This window comes from Nothobranchius furzeri, chromosome 17, assembly GCF_043380555.1.
Source record: "Nothobranchius furzeri strain GRZ-AD chromosome 17, NfurGRZ-RIMD1, whole genome shotgun sequence".
NCBI lineage: Eukaryota > Metazoa > Chordata > Actinopteri > Cyprinodontiformes > Nothobranchiidae > Nothobranchius > Nothobranchius furzeri.
Genome location: NC_091757.1, coordinates 56,258,044 through 56,272,769, shown reverse-complemented (window position 1 = coordinate 56,272,769; position 14,726 = coordinate 56,258,044). Strand labels below are relative to the sequence as shown.

Genomic DNA, 14,726 nt, shown 5'->3' with positions numbered 1-14,726 from the left:
GTTTTTAGAAAAATAATTGGAAGATTCTAGACTCAGAAGAAGAAAAATAACAATCTGTGTGTCACGTTGAACAGGAATCCTTACCAATTTCTCATCAACTGTAATAAGTTGCGTGTCTTGTCCTGGTTTCTCTGCCAGCCTCGATGCTGAAATGCTTGCAGACCTGAAAAATCATTAAACAGTTTACACTCAAAAGACCCAAAACAAAGGAGTAAATTTCACAAACAAGCAGCACTCTCCAGCCCCTGACAGTCTTGGAGGACGTAGTGAGGTGAGGCTACAGTGAAACGGATGCAACAAGGAAGGAATCCCCCCCCCCCGCCATCTATTAGTTCTGTCTGGTGAATCTTTGGCAGACTCTCGCTCTCATCCTAATGACTGGATGTGCTTAATGCTGGCTGAGGATAACTGTCAGCGGAGGACTGTGAAGCTCTTTGTGAAAGTGCAGCTGAATCTTGACACTAAGCAGCAAAGTGCCGTTGTCACTCAGCCAGAGAAGGCCAGATTTTGGATAATGTCCTGATTATCAGAAAATATATTATTAAAAAAAAGATAGAAATGTTTCCATCACAGCCTTCTGGTTTTATACTTTAAAGGGACATTATGGAAGTGTGACAGTCAAAACATGTATAGAAATAATAAATGTCTTCTTCATACGTTCTCCTGCAATGCCCTGGTCCTGTAGAATGAGCCCTGGCATTTTTACTGTGATTGCCTGTTTTTCTGTAAAATCACAGAAAAAGAGAGATGCTCGGGTCGAGCAGGCTGCTTCATGCGCGTTCACGCTCAGGCATCGCCCGTAGCATTTGCTATCCGTAGCTTTAGCAGCAGAGAGAGAGGCAGTGCCACTTTGTCGCTGTTCCTAACGCCTAGTGACAAAGCTAGCTACATTTCTGAGGACCCTTAGCTACTTTCTGTACAACTTTCTTCTAGATATTTCCTGCTAATTAGCAACAAAATAGCCATTTTCACTCCGACCCGTTCTTTGGTTTGATGTTGTTTCAGCTGTCATCAAGGATATAAATGTTACAGATACAAGGGTCATCACTGGCGCTTTAGCTCACCTAGTAAGACGTCAGACTCTCATGCTGAAGACCTGGGTTTGATTCTGGATGTGAACATAGTTTATTTAGCGTTTCTTTTTTACATTAATGGTATATTTTTTACAGTAAGACGCCCACATTTTTATTTGAGACTCGCCGAACGGTATTGAATTCACAGATAAAAAAGATGTGGGTTCAACTTTCATTTTGGAACAATTTTTCAAGCAAGGGAAGGGAATGATCTGAGCATGCAGGAGGACTGACCCATCATAAACCTTTGTCGGCTGTGCTGAAGAGAAAGGTACAGAACCAAATTATTTAATTAATTAGCTGTGTGTTCTCCTGTCCTCTGTCCTCCGGGCCCCCCCCACACACGCACGCACGCACGCACGCACACACACACACACACACACACACACACACACACACACACACACACACACACGGGACTGTCTCAGCTGTTATTTTCGTTAAGGAGTGTGCACGTACAGCATGCGCACCTCGTGCACGAGCCTACTATTGAAGCTGCTGTTACGCTTTTGGCCTGAGGGGGCGATCGCGAGCATAAAAATTCAAAAGTCTGTAAAGTCCCTCTAAACAAAAACTGTTTACAGAAATCATTGTGCAAGAAAGAAAGGGCACCAATGACATTGGGACAAGAATGAAACTTCAGTTAAACATTGTGCAAAAGTTTTATAAAAACTGATACTAAATCTTTAAAACATGAGACATGGTCACCATGTGTAAGGGCCCAAAGATAAACCGCATTGGTGAAAACAACCGATTCAGGATCAGGATGCAATGGTTTATCTGACTGGTAACCAGGAACTAACTAATGTCACTTTGGTCGGTTATACTAGTGACAAATGAGTATTCTACAGAAAAATTGGATGTTTCTTTTAAAATTGAGGTCACATCTGTGTGTACACACACACAAACACACACGCACACACACGTGTTTAGTAAGTTTAGGGTTCATGTGAACAGCTAAATAAAAAAATAAACTAGGCATGTATCTGTTGACAGTAGCTTCTCACACGACTGCTCTGAAACTCACAATAAGGCAACAAGAAATCAGTTTCACCCGTCTACATGACAGCTGGCTGTTTACTGTCAGTCAAACTGTGGGAGGCAGATGTCAGCTGTCCAGTCGGAAACATAAAAAAAATAACTAGCGTCTTCGTTTGTGGCCCCACAAAGCCTGGATGTTGCAGCGTAATGATGTTTCTTCTTGTTCTCATTGGCAACCATCTTGGTGTCTGGTTTTGTGGCAGGAGTTCGTGTATTTAAGTTAGAGCCCTGCACTGAAGCCCTAGGCCCTCGGGTCGGCCCGGCCCGACGGCCCTCGGGCCGGGCTTCGGGCCAACGACTGTGCAATTACCTCGGACACGGGCCGGGCGCCTTTATTTTTAATCGAATTCATTTAAAAAAAATTGAAACACAAACGCAGCAGTAGAGCCCTGCGTGGGACTGTTTTCTTCATCCCGCTCCTGCGCGCTCCCGCTGAATTTCTGACCATTACCGCCTGCAACTGCAACGTGTGTGTTACAGTCCCGCTCGCAACCGCAAAACTCGGAGAAATTATTACCTCACAATAAAAGAGATGTATTGAGTTTGCGTCCTCTCTGATCCTGGAGAAAACATGTCACAACCCGCGGCTCTTCCATCCATCTGATGCGGCTCTCTGTGCTTGTACAATAATGAATGGATATTTAAATAAAATGCTTTATATTTTACTGCATTAATTTTATATCTGTAAGTCAATTCTATGTAAAGATTGTCTGCGTAAACCTGAACAGGTCCAACCCGGTCTTACTGTGAGACCGGGTTGACGGGTCACGCTTGTGTGTAATCATAGGCGCTTTCTGAGCTGAAGAGATTCTGGGATTCTCCTCAGACGGCTCCTGGATGTGTCGCCACATTGGATACAGGAACAAGCGCTATTCAGCCAAAGTTCCATAATCAGGGAACATTTTCTAAGTGACAAGTCTCTCTGAGCGACAGGGTTTGGAAAACACTCGCTTCAGTGGGAGGAATCTTCCTGCAGGCGCTCTGGTTCTGCGATGCGCTCCAAGCCCCTCTCCACAACTTCAGCTCGCTGTGCACATATGCGCTGAGAGCGAGCTGCGCTGAGCAGCTCAGATGTTCAGATGGGAATCTTTTCATGGGTGATTTAGCTACATTTGCGATGTGTGTAACAAATAAAATGTCAGTTCGTCTGCATGCGTCGGGGTAATTCTTTCTATTCTGGAACTATCCGGTCAACACAACACAAGCCCTGCTTTTGACTGTTCTGTTTTCTTGTGAAAACTGTTGGAAAGAGATCAAATTTAACTTGATTACCACCAGAGCCAGTGCGCCGTCATCTCCGTGACGGTAAACGAGGGAAAAACAAATTGATCGGATCCTGCACGTCTTTTAACACATTGGTCAGGATTGACACACTTTGTTTTCATTTAGCTGGTTAAAAAAAAAATCGGGTCGGGCCAGAGAATCCTGAAAACTTTTTCTGGCCGGGTCGGGCTGGGGCTCCACCCCCTCGGGCCGGGCCGGACACGGGCTCAGATTTTAGGCCCGTGCAGGGCTCTAATTTAAGTGAGAGACTATTGTTTTTGCATGCTCCTCCAGTATTTTTGACAATATACAAACAGTATTTCGATTTTAACTGAACTTTTTTCTTTAAAAGTAGATGACAAAAAACTTTACCAACTCCTGTCTAGTTTGCTGATTTTTCTGCCAAGTAACTCAAAGCTGTTTATATTTTAGATTTTGGCTCAAAGTGACAACTGCCCGTAAACACGTGCTTTTGTACATATTGTGCAAAATACACGTAGAGTGCTTTTACAATTTACAGTACTGATAAATAATTACAATAACCACGACTTACAAGGTCAATGTGTAAACTATTTTTTTGTCTGGAATCAAAGCCTCCTCTTACACACCCACTTTCTGCCATTATGGACAATGTCAACTCTGTTATGACTATTGTGTATATAAATAAACCTGCTTATCTACCGCATGTCACATTTAACCATGACAACTGAGATGGAAGTCTAGGCTCTTGGGCGCAGGTATGGTAAAAATGTTTTATTGACTCAGAGTGGCACCATGCTGCTACAGTGGTGGGTTCGTAAGCGATCGCCGAATAGAAAATGAGGAAAAACATGAAAACATAAAACTGAATTGGTCAGACAGAGCCTAAGATTGCAGTGATCATTGATACTATCAATAAAAGCAGCAGTAGGTGCAATTGATCACTGAGATTTTCCAGATCTAAGGGGAACATTTAATGAAAACATTGTATTTAACCCAAAAGGGCTTTAGACGGGAAATACTGTTCACACAAAACAAATATCAACCCGTCTGTCGGCTAATTCCTGCTGGAACAAGCCGGTGTTCTGTCAGAACTCCTGTTTGAGGAAACCCCATCAGCTGATCTTTTACCTAGTTTGATTCACAGATGTGCTGTTGTGTGTCACACAATTAAAGCACAAATAAGCAATTTGAAGACATATGAAAGTAATATCTTAAAAACATTATAGTTTATGAGATGGGATGGGGGTGCTGAATGTTGTTTTTGTGTGTGTGCACACAAGGGTTTCCAAGTCTGAAAATGTGTCCTAAATAAAACATTTTACCATCTCACCTTCTCCGAGGTGTGGTTATGCCAGGTCCAAAGTCTACTTAACGTTGAGCACAGTTTTCCATTCAAGTTATTTTTCATACATCACAACGTTAGCGTAGAAATTTATACTAGTTTTCAGACCCCACTTTTGCATAAGCAGGCTTTATAAATGAGGCCTCTGGTAATTATTGCACCTATGGGTTTACAGACTCAAATCCGATCAGCTATTATATTTCAATTTCCTTGTGTTATAAATAAAACCAAAGTGTATTTACCATTCATATATAATGTATGAATAATCTTTAGCCAATTTCAAGTCCTGATAGAAATAACTGTCAACCCAACCCATCAAGGCTTTATAAAAGCACTTCACTAGAACCAACCTGTGGTATTAAATAAATTTTAAATAAACGCACTCCAGCCACTAATTTCTGCGTCTCACATACAAAATTCAATCAGAACTTTTCTATTGTCATTTTATGTTTTTTTAAGTAGCATGGAAGCTACATTTTTACATTTACAGCTATCTACTTACATTTTGCCAACCAAATTTGTTATTATTTAACACCACCTGCACAGTTTGTATAAAGTTAAGGCCATTTGATTTTTATGAAGATGTTTAAAAGATTAAAGCTTTAGGAAACAACGTTTTTGGAACGTAGATACAGAACAATTTATACAAAAGTTAAAGGCAGGTTTAAAAAACTCGATGAGCACATTTTTAAGCAAAAACAATGCTTTTAATCGTAATTTAGAATTTAGATGATCGACAATAACCTTGTGTAACCCGGTACACACCAAGAATGTACAGAGTTTAATTTTATTTGTTCCTCGACTTATTTACAGCTCTGGTTTTTTTAACTCGTTTGGCTTGTCTTAGCATTAGCTCGTTAGCTGCCTTGACAAGAGTTGTAAGGACGCAAGCATTATCCAACAGTCTAATGAATTTAAAGGTGAGCGAGTAGAAACAAAGCGAAGCGTAGAGTCGCAGACTAGCTACGTACAACTCTGGAAGTTTTTAGTATATTATTTCCGTTCCAATCAGATTGTTTAGCCTCTGAGATTCCAGACGAGCGGCGGCTTTCCACTCAGAGCTAGAAATAAAACCCTCAAACACAAAAACCTCACGGCCACCACACACACGAACATTAAACTAGTTGATGGTCGATATAGAATTACCTGAGAGGATTCAGGGGGATTTTCGAAGCTAAATTGAACGAAGACAAACGTCCCAAAGCGAGAAGTGACATTGAAGACGCCATATTTGTTGTTAAGAGTAACCTACGGCAACTGCGAAGGGACAAAAAGTGCGAGAAGAAATAATGCATAAAAAAATCGGTTTTAGTAGGTTGCATGTTTTTTTTTCTTCGTTCAGATATTCTATATGTTTTATATAATAAGGCCCGGGTTTGAACAAAAATGTCCATATTTAAATAAAATAAAATCTTTCATTTGAAGATTCAAGCAATAAAAAATGATGTGGTAAAAGTTGCTGATAAGCTAAGTTAATTACAATATAAACTACTAACTTTTTTATTGTTAAATTTTCCTAATCAGAACACGATGTGCACAAAACATACCAATAAGCTTATTAAAAATGTGGAACGAATTTGTTTTTCTAAAGATATTTCATTTTACTTAATAAAACCTAGATTAACCTGTTGAAAGTCAGATCCCTTTTCTTGTTGTGTTCAACAGTATGGATTAGTAAAAATATTTTCATGAACAAAATACGAAAATAAATACACAATTTTCCATAATTTGAACAAACATCATCACTTTGATGTGTTTAAATTTATGTTAATATGACTCAATAACACAGGAGTCAAAACACACGTGTAAGGAAAAAACTTTAATTGTTTCACTCTTCAAGTCTGTACAAATACCATCAAACTTTGTATGTACATATGACATTTACATAAAAATACAAAACTATATATTCTTAACAGAATTTTGTATTTCTCTGGTGACGTTTGAAAAAAATGCATTTAAACAAGATGAAAAGAAGCAAAGAGAGAAAAACTGAAATAGTATTAAGTACTGCAGTACATGATTCCTACTGTAGCCTTGCAAGAGCAATATGGAGCACGTTGGCAAGAGGATGGTTCACATGTGTAAATGGCACATTATTTCCAAAATAATCAAGTAGTGTACAAAATGTACCTCAGTATTATTGTGGTGAAATAAAAAATACTGTGGAATAAAGTCCAGATAGAGAAAAAAAATTAAGATTTAAAATATAAAAGGACCAACTAAGAATAATGAAAAAAAATAGATGCATCTCTTTATCTTTTTCATTTCATCACTGCTGCCTTTGCACAATTGACAATGCTGCAAAACCATTGAGAGAACCGCTTTGGTCAGTTATTACAGTCGTAAACAAACCAGAGACATGTCTGTACAAGAATGGTGTATATATACATACATATATATATATATATATATATATATATATACACCCAATAAATAAACACAGCCTAAACATGCATTTGTGCATGTGTGACATAAACATCTGTAATAGAGATTTGTCAAGAAGAAGCAGATTTTTACAGCTCAGGGAATGCAATTTACAGCTTGTACTCACTTATACTCACATGGTAAAAGGACAAATAAATAACACTGTTTTTCTTTGGACAGATATAATTCTTCATGGTAAAAAAGATAAAAGAAAGAGAACAGAAGTGATGACACTCTATATCATGGTAAATGAAAGCCTGACAATGTAAATGCATAAATTATGAAACACAAAACGTATAAATAAACATCTAGCAGACTGAACTACATGTAGACTTCCTTTCCTTTAAAAATAAATAGGCATACACATAATGTACAGTATGGACATGATTTTTTGCCCTAGAACTGTTGTCCTTACTGACGGGAGCCTACCCATCCAGTACAGAGGATAAACGGACAAAGGCCATGTAGTCTGAGTCTTCATCGTCCTCATCATCCTCCTGGTCTTCTGTGATGGCTATATGGGAGAATATATGGTAGCTGTTGTATGAATATGATCCGCAACAGCGCAGAATATCATCGAATGTCAAAAAAAGTTCACAATAAAGCACCCCCCCCCCCCCCCCCATATGTTTTTGTTTTATGTTTGTGTGCATCTGTCAGTAAGGTTCTGTGTGACTTGGCTGCAACAACCACTGTGGTGTCCCCCCAATTACACAACATCCATTTATATAACCCAGCAGGACAGCACAAGGGTAGAGGGGTGAACAGGAGGTCGGGAGGGGTCGCGGGGTGGCATAGGAGGTCTGGGAGATGGATAGAAGAACACTGGGTTTGGTGGATCCAGTGGCTCGGGTCTCTCTCTCTCTCTCTCTCTCTCTCTCTCTCTCTCTCTCTCTCTCTCTCTCTCTCTCTCTCTCTCTCTCTCTCTCTCTCTCTCTCTCTCTCTCTCTCTCTCTCTCTCTCTCTCTCTCTCTCTCTCTCTCTCTCTCTCTCTCTCTCTCTCTCTCTCTCTCTCTCTCTCTCTCTCTCTCTCTCTCTCTCTCTCTCTCTCTCTCTCTCTCTCTCTCTCTCGTGTTTCTTTTTTCTTTTTGCAGACTCCTGAGGACGCACCGGCACAGGCGAGCGTTCCCGTGCCGTCAGATTCTCCAGCTGCCCTTTTCCTGTCTCGCTATCTTAAGTTCTGGCTCAAATCTCCAGGGAGGGAGGACACCGTGTCACGGCCCGGCCTTGGCAAGCGGGTCAGACGTCATGAACACAGTTATGAGGTATTTTCTTTTCCTTTTTACACAAATTTACATTAAGCACAATTAATATTAATAATAATAAAACAACACACACAAAAGCTAGCGCAGGAGTGAAAACACACACACACACAAAACACTTTCCCTCATTAATCCAAACTGAATGATAATAATGACGGTAACATAGTTAACTAACTTTTTTAAACAAAAGGATTGGTGAGAAACACATTTCTTCAAGCTTATACCTATTCTGTACATAATATATGATTATATTTAGCTCATAAGGTGATTATAAAGTTGGTCACCATTGTTTCTTGTAGCTTATTGGGACAGCCAGAAATGAGAAACTAACACAAAAACAGGATCTGGAACCAGAAGATGGAATGTACATTTACTTTTATTCGAGTCGGTTCATTTTTTGATGTTTTGTCCTTATTTAATTGGTTTTATTCTCAGTAACTCGGCACCAATTTTACAATCACCTTATGCTCAAACTGAGTTGGTATTTCTAACCTTTTGTTTTTTAGGAGACGCGGTGCAGCAGTGCATTTTTTAGTTGATTGATTACAGCCGACATCAAACTAAAAGAAAAACCTTTTTTAGAAAGAAGAAGAAGCATAAAAACACTCTAGCCATGTTTAAACAAAGTGATTTACAAGCTGTGAAGGACGCGTGGCCGTCATCACGAGACCCCGCACAAGATTTAAGGCAGCCTGCTCCTGCAGCACGATCGTTTTAAGATTGTTCCACAGCAAACCAATAAAGTCTTCTCCATCACTTGAGTGATGAAGTCAGTTTTTCCCCATCAGCTGATTTCGAGTCACGCGTGTCGTTCACATTTCTGCCAACTTGGTTTCCAGATTTCTTTTAGAAAATAATTACAAGAGCATAAAAAACAAAACAAAAAGCCAGCGGCAAAGACGGTCATGCAAGTCCTTCTGGGTCTTTCCTGCTCACTGACGCTGTGGTTGACGTAGCTGGAGGAGGGAAACGTGGGTGGAGTTGGGGTGGTGGTGGTGGTGGGAGCACATTTAAGGAGGGATGGGATGGGGTTGTTGGAAAAGCAACATGAATATTGTCTTTCGTTTGGATAAGGATAGCAGGGGTTGGTTTTTGATTTTCATTTCTCGTTGATTTGTTGTTTTTTTACTTACAATTGCAAGATCCTGGGTGTTTGACTTCCAGTAACACCCCCATAGAACAAGCAGCTTGCTTCATGGCACATTCACTGGGGTAAGTGGTGTTGTCGCTGGCGCACACCGCCTCGTTCGCCCTGCTCTCCGGACAGGAGTCTGCACAGAGCGAGCAGCGGCCTCGGCCCATCCGGGTGTCCCACAGACACTTTTTCCCTGCTTTGCATCTGATGTCCTCACACGACTTGGCCTCTGGATGCACAGAGAGAGCGAAGAGAAGGCAGGAAATCAGAAACTTGGACATCTTGACTTGTTTTCCAGCAGGATCAAGGCTGAAAGCTGAGTTTTACATAACAAATAAAAGCTAAATGTTGCACCGTGGAAACAGGTCAGTGTGGTTTAATGAGCATTCTTTGGGCTATGACTTGGATTGGCTGCTATCTGGATTGGAAACCTTTTAGAGGAAAGCTTGCATCATGCCTTCTCTGCATGGCCCCCAGCACTCCCCCCTTCTGTTCCCTTCCTTCCTCCCCTCTCCCCTCCTCTCCACAGTGTTGCCAACATCAGGAAATAATAAGATGTCTATCATCTCTTGAGTAAACACAAGCAACAACCAAACACCCCCTCTGTCTCTACGACCCCTGTCTAACTGGAATGTGGGCAAAAAAAAGAAGAAGAGTGGAGAAAAGGTGCTTAAATGTTTAAAGTCAGCGACTGGAGGCACTTTAGGGTGTTAGATCTCACGCTCTCACGTCTCTGGCTGCACACTTACTGATGCATTTCCCCTCATACGCCACTCCGATGGACCTGCCATGGAGACAGGTCGCCTTTCTCAGGTGACAGGCGCTGGGATAGATGATCCCGTCGTTTCCACACAGGTACTGCTCAGGTGAAGTGGCATCGGGGCAGAAGCGGTTACACGGCACACAGTAGGCGCTGTTGGTCTGGTCTACCACACATCGGAACGTCCCAGGGCACAGGACATCGCTGCACGATTCTGGAGGCACGAAAGGCGCGCGTGCATCATGAAAGGGAACAGACACAATAACGAAAGAAGAGAGCACTCTGATCTCTGCTTCTTTCTCTAAATCCAGGCGGGATTGGAAATATTACAGTACTCACTCTTGCATTTCCCCTGGTACTGCACGTCCAGGTCTGGCTGGTTTTTACATTTAGCCCTCAGCAGCGCGCACTCATCCTTGTAGGTCTTGCCATCTGTGCCGCAGACCGGTCCTTTCCACGTGATGTTGGAGCAGTCTGGCGCGCACACGCAGCGGGGTTTACCTTTTCTGTTTATCTTGCATATCTTCCCAGATCCACAGTCAACATTTTCGCAGCTTTCTGAAAGATGTGATGTGTGTCATGATATGCTGAAGGGGGGGTGGGGGGTATGACTAATGCACACTATTCAGAGTTTTTCATATGCAATTATGATCATTTGTAATAATGAAAGACAAAAACATTTTTATTTATGATGAGAAAACAAGAAAATGAGTGCACCTCCACCTTTGCAAGGTATGCAATTAGGAGCTCCGCCATTGAAGATCATCCACCTAAAGAGCGTGGTGTTGGGGACATCCTCCTCGGTCCAGGACGTCCCCAGTCTCTGACTCCGACAGCACTCCTCTCGGCTCATCCCGGGCATATAGAGCACCTGGCATCTCCCGTTCTTCCCCTGCTGCAGCCAGCAGTTCCCAGCTGTAAGCAAATAACAAATGAAATGAACTCGATTAGGGCACGTTGAGCGGCTAAAACCGCTGACCCAGACGCACAGACACACATGCAGACCGCATTATCCGAGACGCGCCCTCCCTCCTCTTGCGTCCTCCCGGCGGTATTTTGTCTGATTTTTCTCTCTCTCTCTCTCGCGCTCTCTCTCTCTCTCTCCTGCAAGACTGTTAACACTTGCCTGTTCCAACTGTGACTGACAGCCCTTACAATGCAGCCACAAACCAAAAAACTGAGACGATTCTGCGGAGGGGGGGGTGGGGGTGGGGGGGGGGGGGGGCTCTATTTTATTCCCGGAGCCTCCTTGTACCTCTGGACAGAATCTGAGGCGTCTAGACAGCGAGGCTGAGAAAACCACAGTGCTGAGGTTCCAACAAGACCGAACGCACCGCCGTCTCCAGCGCCTCAGCACAAAATCCCAGACAATGACATGCTCTTCAACCAAACAGTGTGAAATAAATCTGAAAGATTCAAACATCTCACACAGAAATGCGATTCTTTGTCGGTGCCAGGAAAATATCTCTTAACCCTCCCTGACAAGATGAGAAATCCCACATGACAGCGTGCGCATTTTCATTTAAACACACACTTCTGTTGGATTAGATTATGGTAACACAACCCTCTGGTTGTTGTTTTTATTATTTACAATAAAAATACACATTTAAAAAAAAAGAAATGAAAATTTTGCGTGCAATGTTGGAAGGGTGTGTGCGTAAAAGATGTGGATAATTAAATAAACCGCAAATTAACTCACAGCGGCTGCTCTGAAGTTTGGTCCTCGGATAGCAGAGAATATTACAAAGAGCTGGCTGGAAAATAAAAGTTCAAAATGCGTTGGGACGTGACGGGGAGCTTGGCTTTGGCACCGGCATGGCGCAGCGGCTCGCTTTAACGCGCGTGTCCGCTGAGCGCAGCAAAACTTGTCATTTCTCACGCTGAAGTCGGCACCTGTTTTCTAAACGCAGCACTTTCTGTCTGACGCCACTTTCAACTCTGGAAAGTTTCTCACAGAAGCTGAAAATTGCGCACGTTTACGGCTGACAGCAAAGTTTTAGGATTTTAAACACGAGAAAAAGGAGGGAATTAAAAAAGAAGCTGATGAGGGGAGCTTACCTTGAACTTTCTGATGTTCCACGAGATGACAGAGCCACACGAACAAGAATAAAGAACCCGGCTGGCGAAGGTGGCGTTTGAGCATCCCAAACATGGTGGAGGCAAAGTGAAGCGCGAATTTGACACAGGCAGCGCAAAAGTAATCTGCTTAAGGTGGCAGTGTTGAATAAGTGTCAGTCTGAGAATGCAGCCTCTCTTTTTAAATCTATAAGGGGTCTCGAGCTGACTGTCTCTGGTGGGCGGGCTCCTCTTCTGTGGGGGTGGGGAGATTTTTTTTTCTTACCAAAGTTCTTTGAATCCCAATCAGGTGACATCAAACAAACTTTCTCCTATTCGACGAGCCAAGGAACGCGCACACACTGGAAATCAAACGCAAAAACACCGGAAGTGTGCAGATTTGTGGGGAAATGAAAGAACACAACGACCGTTGGAGCCAAAATGTGCAAATGGACAAATCCTGATTAGAAATATTTATTTTGTGGTTTTCTATTATTTCATCAGTGTGACGCAAAGTTGGCACTGATTACGCGTTTTATAGACTACAATATGGTGGTGGTAGTATTGAAGTAACACATATTATTATTATTATTATTATTATATAAAATTAATAAAACGTTATAAAACTCTACGTTTTAACAAGCATTAATTAATAACAGTCATTAAGTTAAAACACTTTATAAACCATTATTAAGCATTTACTATGCATTTAATAATAGAGTGACAATCGTTTTAACAAATAAAGCCTATAATAGCATTTTTATAAACATTGATGATAAATGTTTGCAAGATAATAGTTTTTACAACGTATCATTGCTAAAGTTGTACAAAATCAATAATAATAATAATTATTATTATTCCATAAAATTAATGAGTAGCCATTATTGTTATTCCTTCAAATAATATACCCTATTTCCTGAGAAATTAAAAAAATAAGATCAAACGTCATCTCACGCACCCTGGATTCATCTACATGTTGCCTTCAGGAGCACACCGGAGCGTCAGACTGCACGGGAGGTGATGGTGGTCGAGCTGCTAATATTAGATCAGACAGTTGTTTGGGTTTCTCTCCCGGGTCAAGCTTTTAAATACAATCAAACCTGTTTCCGAAGAGGCTTCAGACGGAGGAGAGGGGTGTAGCGTTTCACTGAATGAAAGTCCACACACACACACACACACACACACACACACACACACACACACACACACACACACACACACACACACACACACACACACACACACACACACACACACACACACACAGCTCCTTCAGAAATCCTTGCACGACCTCTTCAGCGGATTTCTGGTTGCAGCCCTGTTGACTGGAGGAGCAGCTCGTCTGCAGCCAGAACCGAACCGAACCGGACCGAACCGGACACCAGATGGTTAATGAGAGTTAAGATCTGTCGGCTCAGGCTGAACAAAGATCAGCTGATTTATTAGCAGCAGCAGTAAAACTCAGGTGCGTCCATTCTTCCAATCTGAACTTGAATGCAACCAAATCACGACGTGTTTCATTCGTGCTGTAGTTGCACGCAGATGTTGTTAGGATGTTTTTAATCTAAAAAGCACAAAAAGAGAAGCTGATGCTTGCGTCCCACAGCGAACCCTGTTCTTCTGCTGCGCGTTAGAACAGTTTAGTTTTTCAAACATGAAACACAACTGTTGGATTTCAACGGTTCTGGGCTGTTTAATTTCAGCCTGTCAAAGGTCAGGGTTCATGCTTTTACACCCATGAGTGCAGAAAAATGATTTCACATGCAGCAGGAATATCTCACACACACACACACACACACACACACACACACACACACACACACACACACACACACACACACACACACACACACACACACACACACACACACACACACACACACACACACACACACACACACACACACGATTATCTTAACATTACAAAATACATTAAATCTTATTTCCTTAATTTACCATCACGTGTATTTTTTTCTGTTGGGCGTAAGGACTGTCGTGAGTCGGGGTGAGTGTGTTTAGCACCTGGTTGTTCCCTGACCACACTTGTTTTAAGAAGCAGCGGGCTCTTGGGGTTTCTTGATAATCATGATGCTAAATCAGTGACATGTGCTTTTATAACATCAAGACATTCGTGTAGAAAAGCAACGCTGAGCTGACTTTAGCTTGTAAAGCTATAGAAAAGTTTTAGAGATGATATGCAGGTTATCTTCTTTTGTCCGACCTTTTTAAAACTTCTCGTGACATTACTTGTTTTGGTTTCACGTTCCAGAAATAATGTGGTGTCTGCTGGGACTGATTTGTGAGTTCAGAAGTTTCCAAAACTCTTAATTTGACATTCAAGCACATCTTTACTCCGCTGCATCAACCTTTAAAGAGCCGGCTGTTGTCA

General features: G+C 41.8%; 2 protein-coding genes across 6 annotated transcripts in view; both read right to left on the bottom strand.

Moving 5' to 3' along the window:
- Window positions 1–5,964, bottom strand: part of ndufs4 (NADH:ubiquinone oxidoreductase subunit S4) — a 36,183-nt gene extending 30,219 nt beyond the window's left edge. The window contains exons 1-2 of the mRNA XM_015973175.3: window positions 5,848–5,964; window positions 85–163 (exon numbers count right to left, since the gene is read on the bottom strand). Of these exons, the coding sequence (XP_015828661.1) occupies window positions 85–163; window positions 5,848–5,930 (162 nt within the window). The 5' untranslated portion in view covers window positions 5,931–5,964. The remainder of the gene's footprint in view (window positions 1–84; window positions 164–5,847) is intronic.
- A 1,357-nt stretch (window positions 5,965–7,321) lies between these two features.
- On the bottom strand, window positions 7,322–12,556 carry fsta (follistatin a). 5 transcript variants are annotated; one of them, XM_070546222.1, is made up of 6 exons: window positions 12,341–12,556; window positions 11,000–11,197; window positions 10,622–10,840; window positions 10,272–10,496; window positions 9,521–9,751; window positions 7,322–7,639 (listed from the first exon to the last, which is right to left on the bottom strand). In XM_070546222.1, exons 1-6 carry the CDS (start codon window positions 12,432–12,434, stop codon window positions 7,551–7,553), a joined length of 1,056 nt encoding a protein of 351 aa, XP_070402323.1. In that variant the 5' UTR covers window positions 12,435–12,556; the 3' UTR covers window positions 7,322–7,550. The 5 variants fall into 5 exon arrangements, with proteins under 5 accessions (XP_070402323.1, XP_070402324.1, XP_070402327.1 ...); XM_070546223.1 differs by having other exon boundaries at window positions 11,006–11,197; window positions 12,341–12,555; XM_070546226.1 differs by lacking the exon at window positions 12,341–12,556 and adding an exon at window positions 11,982–12,074.
- Between the last annotated feature and the right edge of the window lie 2,170 nt (window positions 12,557–14,726).